Source organism: Hesperophylax consimilis, chromosome 15, assembly GCF_061612785.1.
Source record: "Hesperophylax consimilis isolate HC1 chromosome 15, BYU_Hcon_1.0, whole genome shotgun sequence".
Classification (NCBI taxonomy): Eukaryota; Metazoa; Arthropoda; class Insecta; order Trichoptera; family Limnephilidae; genus Hesperophylax; species Hesperophylax consimilis.
In genome coordinates this window covers 2,596,182-2,609,446 of record NC_142850.1, presented here as the reverse complement: position 1 = coordinate 2,609,446, position 13,265 = coordinate 2,596,182, and the positions used below count along the sequence as shown (strand labels likewise).

At 33.6% G+C, this 13,265-nt stretch overlaps 1 protein-coding gene across 1 annotated transcript in view; it reads left to right on the top strand.

Moving 5' to 3' along the window:
• Positions 1 to 13,004, top strand: part of LOC149417173 (uncharacterized) — a 41,996-nt gene extending 28,992 nt beyond the window's left edge. The window contains exons 4-7 of the mRNA XM_089639921.1: positions 2,278 to 2,458; positions 5,589 to 5,682; positions 7,062 to 7,316; positions 10,528 to 13,004. Coding sequence (XP_089496047.1) covers positions 2,278 to 2,458; positions 5,589 to 5,682; positions 7,062 to 7,316; positions 10,528 to 11,526 — 1,529 coding nt within the window. The 3' untranslated portion in view covers positions 11,527 to 13,004. The remainder of the gene's footprint in view (positions 1 to 2,277; positions 2,459 to 5,588; positions 5,683 to 7,061; positions 7,317 to 10,527) is intronic.
• Positions 13,005 to 13,265: the final 261 nt, after the last annotated feature.

The following is a 13,265-nucleotide window of genomic DNA, read 5'->3' as shown; positions in this document are numbered from 1 at the left end:
TGGTAAAAGCGCTTTAAACTGAAGTATCTACGATTAACTTGTGTTATTTTTTATTGAACGTAATATTTATGAATATTTGGTGTTTCTGGTTAGGTGCGTGACTTATCTTCTTATCTAATAATAATTTTTGTTAGAAATTATTCGAAAAAATGAATGAAGTCGACTTTTTACTGAAAAATAAATTCAGTACGTTAACATTTGACGAAAAAGTAGAAGTGAAACGCCTAGGTGCTCACCAACCTAGAGACATTGTAATCGAGTTTCATGTTGTTAAAACTCGTAAAAAGTTAAATTTTAATCCAGAGTGGTTTTCTAAAAAATCTTGGTTATGTGCTAGTGTTTTTGTTGCAGTAAAAAACCTATTCGTGTATATATTTATATTGGATCTCGTACTCCCATTTTCTGGCAATAAAATGTCAGTATCTACAAATAAAAAATGACGGTCCCCACCACCGAAAATGTGCTCGAGCCGCCACTGCCTCTATGAAACCAAAGTTTCCGGCCGCAATTTGAAAAAAGATAATGATTTTTAAAAATCAATTATTTTTACATAAAATGACAAGAATTGAGGTAGCAATAACGTTTATAATATATTTGTCTGATAAAATATATATTGCCATGTGTAGGACATTTTTTGTACACATCTTTAATTTATTTTATTTCTGCGTAATAAATCTTTTTTTACCACAATAACGAAAGCATTATCACAGAAAATTTTCCTGTTGTAATTTTATTACTGTTGACACAAGCTTCAGGTAGAGGCGGATGTTATTCAGGTAGATTTTCCTTATTCGCAACAGGTTAAACCTAATGAGTTATTAAATACTGAATGACTTGACATTGTTTGTGTTGAAATATAAAGGCATTTGACATCATATTAGTAAAAATAAGTGTTTTCTTATAATCTCTGTCTGTCTCATGAATTACAGTAATTATTGTGTGGTTATTAATTATTCAAAGCAATTATCTTGTCAACGAACTAGATTAAGTGGGGCAGATCCTATTACCATTTATATAACTAGTATAATAATATGAACTTATACGAGGGTCATCCAGTAAGTAAGGTTACAACATTTTTGTAGGATCAAAAATGCTTGTATTTAATTGAAATTCACAGGATACCTAAAAAATGGTGACCGGGTATCTCATCAACATGACAGTTTAACACACCTACAAAAAATGATATAAAGTCATGAAAAGTGATGAAACAAAAACTAGGTTAAATCGGTTACATAGGTAACTATTTAACCTAATTTTTGTTTCATCACTTTTAATGACTCTGTATCACTTTTTAAAGGTGTGTTTAATTGTCATTTTGATGAAACATCATGGAACCCTGAATGGCTTTTCTGAGTTTTTTTTAAGGTATTGCAGTAAGCCTCTGCATTAATGGTAGTCTTTTTAGGAATAAAATCCACCAAAAAAACCCCCTTACGGTCCCAAAAAACATATGCTATGATTTTTCCGGCTGAATGGGTCGTCTTGAACTTTTTGTGGCTGGGGAAGATGAATGACGCCATTGAAGTGATTGTCTTTTGGATTCTGGAGTGTAGCGATACATCCACATCCCATCCCCTGTCACGATAGAGCCCAGAAAAGCTTCTGCCTCCTGTGCAAGGGCCAAACAAACTGACCGTTAGGATCCTCCCTGCACGCCAGGTGCACCAACTTCGAAAAAAAAAAATTCCAACGGCCTCGTAACCTTACTTTCTGGATGGCCCTCGTGTATTATTATGATTTGAGATTGTTTTTTTAAACTTTTTTTAACAAAAACTTGTAGCCACATCTACATAAATCTACCTTTCACGGCCTTCGTGGTCGATTGGTAAAGATCCTCGTCTACGAAGCAATAAAATTTTATAATAATGCACAGTATATTTACTGCACATCGCTTAGGAAAAGATGTTCTCGGTATCGCATTGATCACAACCACCATTCAGAATCGAAACATTGTTTGAAGTGGCTTTAGCCGTATTTGGTGACCATCTGAATATTCGGATACTCTCCCATCTTCCTCTTACCCTTCTCCTTCCCTTCCGCACTACATTCGGTCTCACATTATACCCCAACCTGGGATGACATAGTCCCGCTGACTCCAGTTGACTGAACTTTGTCACTGACGGACAGTTGGGACTTACGTGTTGTATTAATATAAAAAAAATGTTATAGAAAGAGGGTTACCACGGAGCTATCACCGACAGGACCATGCATACATTAATTTCATTGTTACTTCCAATGTTCATACAACTAATAATACATTGGTAATTCTTTTTCCAGGGTCTCCAGCCTACATCAGCCCTGACGTCCTGATGGGAAAGCCCTACCTCGGCAAGCCCTCGGACATGTGGGCCCTAGGAGTGGTGCTGTATACCATGCTCTACGGACAGTTTCCCTTCTCCGACACCACCCTGACGCAGCTCTTCAGTCGGATACAGGCCGCCAATTATAATATACCACCGTGAGTACCAATCACTATTCATTACACATACACTGAGTTGTTGCGAGGGCACTTTACAATCAAATGTGTCTAATCTACAACGTATCAGTTCAACTAATTGCTAGTAGTGACTTAGGCTGGAAATAGAGCCATGCTTACGTCAGTCAGTTTTAATGAAGAACCGTAGTGCCACGCAATTCACTACGCGCTGCGTATGAAGACCAAGAGTCCAGCTCGTCAGAGCTATGTCGTTGGTTGACCGTACGCGTGCCACTATTTTTAGCTTTAGACCTAACACTTATAACTTTCTATTTACAAAATGTATCCATTTCGGTGTATTTTAGCCAAGACTGGATGTGTTTTTTATACTAGTTAATGTTTTGTCGTAACAGTGTCTCATCAAAAGTTGTAATAAGTGTGTTGTACATTTTAGGGGCAGTAAAATTAAAACTACATAGTTACTTACTCTGAGACTTATTGACGCCACATGCTTGCTGTAAATATATGTAAAGGTATCATTGAAAAATATAGCTACAGATAAAAAGGTTAAATACCTCCAATATATTTCACCTTCAATCAAATGGCGTTGATGCATACTTTTATAAGCACAATACATGTCAATATATTTTTCACTACACATTTATTACCTAGCTAAGGACATTTGCGGGGTCCACTAGTTTTAAATAATATTATTGCTTATAATGCTAATGTCATTAAACTTATCATTTTATTATGATTGCAATATGTCATATTATAATTAAATTATGGTTTTATTTTAAAACCCTATTTGAATGTACATATTAAAACTGGTCATTTACTCAATGTTTATTGACAACTTGTTTCTGATGTCACTAATATAAACTATTTCTTGAAGCAAGATCATACAAGATTTTTTGTGGGTTTAACAATTTTACGGCAAAACAGGTTACTTTTCATATAGATTATTTGACATCCTCTAATGTTGACATTGCCGCTTGGTTTCTATGATCCATTTATGTAAAATGACCATATTCCTTGATTGACTGTAATTTTTGACATTCTATAATGTTAACATTACTGCTTTTTTTTAAATATTAACTCCACACAGGAGGCCCTGAAGAAAATAATTTCCCTCAGGGCTTATGTCATCTTTGGGGATGCTGTGTGGAGGGTCTTTTTGTGGAGAGGAAGGAGTGAACATGGGTCTTGAAGAGTCCCATGTTGTAGGAGGGAGGAAACACAGAGGCCGGCAGTTCGTTCCACAGCCGAGCTGTTGAACTTAAGAACGAATCGTAGAAGCGACCCGTTCTCATGTGACAAATGTCAACCGTGTACAAATTGGCTTGGTTTCTATGATCCATTTATGTATAGTGACCATATTCCTTGATTGACTGTAATTTTTGACATTCTCTAATGTTAACATTACCGCTTGGTTTCTATGATCCATTTATGTAAAATGACCATATTCCTTGATTGACTGTAATTTTTGACATTCTCTAATGACATTACCGCTTGGTTTCTTTTTTTATTTTTTATATTTTTTTATAGTGAATACCTCACAAGAGTCCCAACTGCTCCCGTCTGGAGCCAGTGAGACTATGGCATCCCCAATTGGGGGATGTTGTGAGGCTGAAGGTAAGTGGGGAAGGGAAAGAGGAAGGTGGGGAAGTACCTGGCTATTCAGATCTAGTCACTAAACACGGCTAAAGCCATTTGGAGCAACGTTTCAATTCTGAATGGTGGTCTTACACCAGGGCGATTCTGGTAGTATCTTCCACTCTGGAACGTGCCGCAAATATACTATATATTATTTTAATTAATTAATTGTGAAATAACACAAATTAATCAAATAAAATTTATCTGCGCACGCCGGGTTCGAACCCGCGACCTTCGGAATGGCAGTCCAATGCGTTACCACTGGACTATGCCGGCCGTCAAATTCTATGATCCATTTATGTAAAATGACCATATTCCTTGATTGACTGTAATTTTTGACATTCTCTAATGTTAACATTACCGCTTGGTTTCTATGATCCATTTATGTAAAATGACCATATTCCTTGATTGACTGTAATTTTTGACATTCTCTAATGTTAACATTACCGCTTGGTTTCTATGATCCATTTATGTAAAATGACCATATTCTTTGATTGACTGTAATTTTTGACATTCTCTAATGTTAACATTACCGCTTGGTTTCTATGATCCATTTATGTAAAATGACCATATTCCTTGATTGACTGTAATTTTTGACATTCTCTAATGTTAACATTACCGCTTGGTTTCTATGATACATTTATGTAAAATGACCATATTCCTTGATTGACTGTAATTTTTGACATTCTCTAATGTTAACATTACCGCTTGGTTTCTATGATCCATTTATGTAAAATGACCATATTCCTTGATTGACTGTAATTTTTGACATTCTCTAATGTTAACATTACCGCTTGGTTTCTATGATCCATTTATGTAAAATGACCATATTCCTTGATTGACTGTAATTTTTTATTTTCATTAACCCTTCAGGCTAATTTGTTGGCTTTCGGGAACAATTCACATGGTCTAATGAAAAATCCTGGTATGATACAGTTTAACTGTATCATACTTCGAATAAGAACTACCAACATTGTCTTCATTTTTTCACCGAACATTTTTTTACTGGCAACTAACTATCTTTATGTATGATCGCAAGATTCAATCCGAACTAAATGCAATCTAGACAGCGTCTTTTTAGATAAACCTATCTTATTTTTTATTTTAATGTGCGACCTCTATTGACTTTTCGGCAAGTCTAGGATCAATATTTATTTTTTGGAATAACTTTACTGAGTAAAACCTCAAATTGTAATATTTAATTATTGAAGACAATATTAGCGATTTCTAAATGAAAATCTGACACAGAAAAATCAGAAAAGGATACGGTCACATCTAGGACTCGAACACAGAACCCTTGCCTTGCCGGGGCACCGCTCTAGAGTTATATATATGTTAAAAAGGTAGTTAGGTAGGGCCCTTTATTTTTTTACTTGTCAAGACAATTTGATTTTGTTATCAGTTATCACACACCAACTGTATTCATCTTCCTTCATTCATCAAACCTAAATTGAATAATTTAATGTTCCGATGAATATGTATTTATGCTAATCGTAATTAATTTACTTGTTTTCAGAGATGGCAACACAGTTTGTGTTACTGCCGCCACTGTGTTCCTTATACAAAGACTGTTGGTCAAAGATCCCAAGCACCGCCTATTAGCAGATCAGGTATGCATTAATTTATTCAATTATTTAAAGTATTTCTACCATTCACGTTAATTAAGTAGTAATTTTCAGACTTTTCAACAATCATTAAAATGATTTCAACCCGTCTTTTCCATTAACATTAAAGGTTGACTTGTTTTTTAACCACTCAGAACATTAGAACGTCAAAAGACGTAAATATGATAATAGCGGTCAAGACATTAGAACGTCTTTTCACGTAAACGCGCGAGATTTTACAAAAATCGATTTATTTCCATCACTAGTATACGGATTGCCATGATTTAAAAAACAGAGTATCGATAATGAATAACGCTACGCGTCTGTATTCAAGAATATCTATGGAACGTACAGGTGCATTATCTAAGCCGATTGGATCTGTCATCTTGTTCGTTCATAATTTATTGCGTTTCTAAATAATTTATTAAAAATATTTTAGTTTGGACGGTTAATATTTTGAGGTGACTAATAGTTTTTAATTATATTTCTTCAATATATAAAGTGTTATTTCTTTATGATACTCAGAAAAAAGTACATTTTTCACGGCTTTGAAATAATGGTCAGTGATTTTTACATATTTTTGACGTTTTCATAAAATGTATATTTAGAAACGCAAATATTTACGTATAACAACACAATACGATAGTGAATTTCATAATCTTTCCAAAACATTTTTTAGAATGAGGCTACGTTTCCCAAAACGTGAGTTATGAAGCTTTTAGCAAAACTCGTAAATAACACAAAAATTTTCACGTTTTGACAGTTCTCAAAGGAACACACAGTAAATAAAAGTCTTTGTCTGAGAGGTTAATGTTATGTTGTGTATTTATACCACACTGACATACTCAGGTCATATGTTGAAGTTAGCAATTCTCATGTAAAATATTTACTATATTATTACCATAAGTGGCTTTAAGTTTTGGCATTACTATAAAACTAACTAAGTTTTTAAGTTTCATTTGAAAATCTTAAAATTTTTCCGAAATAATCAATATTTTGTGGCTCACTGAAGATTTCTGTAATCAGTCGACAGAAGTGATTTTTGGACCACAAAATATTGATTATTTTGGAACACATTCGGGTGAATGACTCTGATCTATCCACTTCTATTTCATGATATTTATCATAGTCCCTTTTGATTATTAACTTCATTTAGGAATTTTCGTTGGTTATACCAATTCTGTACTGACCGCCTTATTTATTAGGTTTTGTGGGAATTTAAAAAAACCAATATAAGTACAATTAATTTTTGACCTTTTGAGCTGATACATGGAATATAGTGATTTCAGAGATTTTGGTTATCCCTGTTGGCAACAGGGAGGTTAAAAATGCCCTTATAAGTAGGTAATATAATAGGACATATTATTTATATTGCTTTCTTCCAGGTGTTAGATGCCCTCTCCACCATCATCAGCGGTTACTGCACATCCAGCGGCCCACAGGAAGATCTTCAGGTGGTTCCCAACGTAGTCCTCGAGGAAAATTCCATCGAAGACTCATCGAAAACCGACGACAAGTCTTCAAAATCTGGCAACTCCTCGGTCAACTCTTCCAAAACTGGAGGTGATCTGCAGAGATCGAGACCAGAGGAGGCCAGACTGCTTGGCCTGATGAGAGATAATAGACTAATTGGGATTAATGTAAGTCATTTTCATAATTTTAACATGTTGATGAACACTTGCCGAGGGTTGTGATACGACAGATGCTGTGTTTTGTATAAGAGGAACAAAATTTTGTGTTTTGAGTATATATCAATATTATGCATTTGGGTGTGATACCATCAAGGAAAGAAGTAGTTAGCGCAACACTGCACAAATAACACATCTGCCCTGATGATGGACACTGCAATGCTGTCCGAAACGTTGGCTAAAGAAGGAGTTAGCGCAACACGGCATAACACCCCAAAAACAAATAGCAAAAAAGGAAAGAAGTGTTCGCGTTGTGACACGAATAGACAGGCTACAAAATACTGTCCATTGTATTGTATCGCGTCCCTGATGTAAAAGTCATATGTGTACATTGTGTCATCACATCTCCTCTAAAGGTCCATCTACACTACACGCTCAATCTTACTTGCACAAACTCTAATTTGCATGTACGTTAAACTCTAAGCAAGTATGTTAAGACGGCAACACAGTTCACTGCGCAAACGGCATGCACGAACATTAATTTGTGCAAACAAAATTTTATTTAATTAGCAAAAGTTAGTAAATACTTTAACACAGCAAAACTGTATAATGCGCAAATGGCTTTCATACACTTCAAATGATTGCGACTTTTGCACGATCTGTTAGCACATGCAAGTCTCTGTGGTATGTCACAGTGTACCATGTTTTTGCACAAACTGATTGTGCATGCAAGTCACTGCGATATGCAAGTTTATAGATAGACCTTAAAACTACCTCAAAAGACATTGTGTCCGTGAATGTGTTAAATAATATTGATACCCCGATTACATGCATGATAATATTTTTGTAATATCTTAACCCTAAGGATACGACCAACTACAATAGCAATTCAGTGTAATCATGACAACCTTCAGGTGCACTGCAATGTGCAGTGGGTAGAGATAGGTTTTACAAGTTTTTAATGTATGTATTTCAATACTGTTCATGAAAATTCCTTAGTAAAATGTTGACATTGTAATATGCCTGTTAATTATTTCAAATATAATTTCCAATATTATATTTACAAAATATTGCCCGTCTTCTAAGGGTTAATGAATAAAACCTCAAATTGTAATATTTCATCATTGAAGACAATATTAGCGTCTTTCAAACATAAAAAAACAGAAAAAGATTCAAAGATACAACCAATTTTTTTTTTGATTTTTCAGTTTCAAATATTCATTTTAGAGTCGCTAATATTGTCTTGAATGATTATTATTATTGAATTATGTTCTGTTTTATCCTGTTTTGTCCTGATAAACATAATTATACTTGAGAATATGTTTGAGGATATTCATATATTATTACGTAATATTTATGTAAATTATATTAATTAATATTTATTTAGATAGCACTTGGGTTAGCCCAAGATTAACACTCTTTTTCCATATTGAATAGACAGATATGAAACAAACAATATGAGATTTTGTCCACATAAAATTTTATATTTTTTGACAGTCAAATAGATACATATTTGAAGGCTCCCCGGCAAACGATGGGGAGAAAGAAATATTAGTGTTAGAGCCATGTGCGGGAATCGAACCCACAACCTTGTGACTCAACGTTGAATGTTTAGATGACAATGCATACTAGGGCCCTTTCTTTTTACATAAATGAACTTTGCAGCATGAAATAAGACGGTGAAATAGTTAGTTATGTTGACGACACAGTTTTACTCTTCAAATCTAAGGATTCGAATAATGTATATAACATAGCGAATTTGGGAATCTCGCAAGTGAAAACATGGCTAGACTCAAACATACTTACGCTAAACATATTGAAAACAAAATTCACAACATACAGTAGATATAAATAGCACGGGACAGCCAAAAAACAACACAAACACCATAAAAATACACAAATGTTTAAACACCAACATCTGCGATTGCCCTCCTCTAGCAAAAACAGAACAAATAAAGTATCTAGAAATCGTAATTGACCATAACCTCAGATGGATAACATCAAACAAATCACAAATAAACTCCTCAATACAATACACATTTTCCTAAAAATAAGAAACATATATAAAATATAACAATTGAAAACAATATATTTTGCACTTTGCCAATCAATAATAGAATATGGAATTATTGCTTGGGGAGGAGCCACAAACTCGGCTATCAATTACATGTAAATCACACAGAAAACGATCTTAAAGGAAATACTAAAAAAACATAGACTGACTGATACAGACCAAATATTCAACAGCTGTGATGTACTAGATATACGCCAATTATACGTTAAAACACTACTAAACTACATTTTTGACAAAAAAAACAAATTTCAACATACACAAAATATCACTAACAGACCAGTTTGACAAGCGTACAATGAAAACATAAAAACTCCAACAGTAAATACAAGCTTTGGACAAAGACACTACCAATAAGATACTATAAAAGCATTCAGCAGTCTAACACTTGAAATTAAAATTGAGCAAAACAAAAATAAATTCAGACACAAAATTAAAAAATGGATTAACGAATAAAAAAGACAATATTATTAAAATTTCACAAAATAAAAATAAACACCTACACATAACACACAAAACCAATATAAAACACACATCACTCACAAACACACAAGATTATATTTTAAATGTATTATTTTCTCTTTATGTATTATGTAGATTATATTTTTATATTATAAAATGAAGGCCTCAGCACGGGTAAGCCACCCAGTGAGGCCAACATTACTGGATAACTCTGAAATGTTAAAAATATTGTACCAAAATAAAAAAATGCTACCAAGACCGAGTGTTAGCGGTAATATTTATTTTGTGAAATAAAGTTATAAAAATATGTAGATATTTTTGTCATACGAATAATGATGGTAATTTATTATTGTTGAATGATAAAGTTAAAACTACTAGTTAAATGATTATTCACATATAGGTGATAACAAGTGATTAATTTTAATGATCTCAAGAATAATTGAAATAAATCTTTTGAATAAGTTACTTTAAAAAACCAGTCTAGGATAATAATCATGCAGCCTAAAATAATACAAACTTGTTTCAAATTGAATAAATTTATTTTCGAATTATCTACATGTCCTATCCTGTTTCAATCATTTTGTGCTTACCTATAGGTATACAAAAAAGTCCACAGTATAAAAAATGTATTATGTATCGCTAGTCTTCAAGCAAATGACAAAGGTTAGAATAATTTTTTTTTTCTTTCAGGAAGAATTTGGTTTGCTGTGTGTTCCAATCACGGACCTGATGTCTCTGAACTTACAAAATGTGTCGTCTCCCGGGCATTCCAACATCATGCCGTTCTCCTCTGCGATTGGCGAACTTCCCGCTGAGATACAATCCCCTCCCATCAGCGGAACTACTAATCAAATATCTGTCCAGCGAATTGGAAGAGATGCACGGTTACTCACTCCCAATGAACTGTCTCGGTATCAACACATGTTTGCTTCCAATATGCCCGCAACCAATCACGCCAGGAGTGAAACATCTTCGTCATCGAGAAGAAATAATACCAATACATCGCCGCCTGTACAAAATACTGTGCCATCTTTGAATGAAAGCCGAATCATCGACAGCGGCACTAGAAGGGTTTCTATCCAGAACAACGTTAGACATCCTAGCCGAATGATGGTATCAGGAAATGTTATCTTGCAACAAGAAAGATTCGGCAATGTAGAAAATTCAACTGCCAATTCGAGAAGTGCAGAGGTCACATCAGCAACGCAGCAAAGAACTCCTCACGCCACATTGCAAATTAGTCCCCGTTCCCAAGCTATTGAACGCAGAGAAAATAATTCCACAAATAGGAACGTAGCTTCGTTTTTAAACGGTCCTACAAACCCGGCTAGCAGTTTCTTACTTTCTAATTCTAGTTTTTCTGACACGTCCACCATTCTGCCGGTGCGTAATTTGAATTACATTAGAGCGAATAGCATCAGGTTATTGAATCCCATTTCTCGCTCGATGTCGGATAGCGGGGCCACCTTTACCAATGCCCAGGAAGTGGACAGGAGTTCTAATAGGCCACTGGCCGGCAGTAGTTCTTCTAACGCCAGTCTTGTAAATGTGAATGATCTGAATATTGAGAATGACTCGAGTCACTCTCAGCGCATGGAGAGAATGGAAACCATTATGAGAGAAAGAGCAGCTTTGAGAAGAAGAATTCAGCATGAATTAGGAAAAATCCGGAATAATTTAGATAATTGATTGGACCAAGAACAATTAGTAATTGTATTCGAGCATTGAATTAGAATACAAAGGATGAACTTGTTACAAATCAAATATTTCATTTTTTCAAACTCCACCTTTTTTTGGTAATAACGTTTCACAGATGGATTATGAAATATTTAGCCTTTGGTTCTATTTCAATGCACGCGTACTATGTATTTAATTTGCGATTGAACTACTGCCTGCTGCTCTTTTAAACAATGCTATTAGTTTTACTAAATGCTTACTTTCCAATATTTGTTGTGGTTAGCAAAAACAATACAGTGAAACTTGAAGTTCCCACTTACGAAGTTTTCATGGTTTTCTATTTTTTTTTCATGTTTGGTTTTTGAAAATTTGAAAAATGGTCCGATTTATCCTACATTAATAGAAGGTTGTTCCGCTTAAGAAGTTTTTTCCGATCCCTTGGAAAAATTCTCAAAAGAGTTTCACTGTACATAATATTATTTTTTTGTCATTATCATTTTCAAAAGTTAGAAGATTATATTAATAAATATTTCCTATACATATTTAAAAACATAAATTTACTGGGTTCAGTGTGTTTTACACAATAAAAATCATGTTGATTTTGTAATAATTTTTTAGAAGTCAAAATTTTTCAATTTTTCTTATGTGATTTTAGTAAATAAATTATTAAATATTATTTAAATAATCAAAATCTTGTATCGGATAAGTACTACTACTTTCACAATACATACACGATATTGTTCAATGAAATCAATCAATATATTAAAAAATTAAAAATACTATGTTATTAAATTATGTTCTTGTGATGGCACACAATCATACATATTATGTTCTGGCGATGGCACGCAATCATATTATGATCTCGTGATGGCACACAATCATGTTATGTTCTTGCGATGGCACGCAATCATATTATGGTCTTGTAATGGCACACAATCATATTATGTTCTTGTGGTGACACACAATCATATTATGTTCTTGTGGTGGCACACAATCATTTTAATTTTATATATTTTATAAGATTTGCACTCATTAATTTTGTTTACTGAAAATATCTCTATGTTGCTGTTGATTTTATAATAGTGTACAGACAAATAATTATAATATTATTTTTTATTATTCAGGGTTGATAAAACACACATTAAAGTAAAATGCATTTAAAACATCTTTTTACTTACAGCTGCGTTCTTATCTTTGCATACTCTTTGGCTTCTGCCAATTTGATTAGACTGGTAAAAACACAATTTTTGTCACAATTCATTTAACGGGAAAAATCATTACTATGTTTTTTCACTTGATCGTGTTAACAACAATGAACGAGTGTATAAATAATATGTAGTAACAATTTTTTTTAAATCGTATTTTAATATAGCAGATCATGTCAATTAAATTTATTTATCATTTTAATTTTTATTGATTCTTACTTTATTGTGTTCTTTATTACAAGAGTATTACGAATATGTGCCAAAATCATTATTTTTTTAAATTATATAGGTTATTGTATTTTCAAATGAAGATTGGAATAATTAGCTTATCGTCAACCTTTACAAAGCTGGCTTTTTGCAATGCAATCTATCGGGTAAGTTTTCACACAGATGTGTTTACCTTGTGATATATACGCTTACGGGAATATCCGTCGTAAAAAAAATCATCTAATCAATATTGACATCTTTACCGACTGGATATTGTCAAATGATTATCATTATATCCCTCAACCAGAGCGCACAAAGAAGTTTGCAATTAGTGTTAAT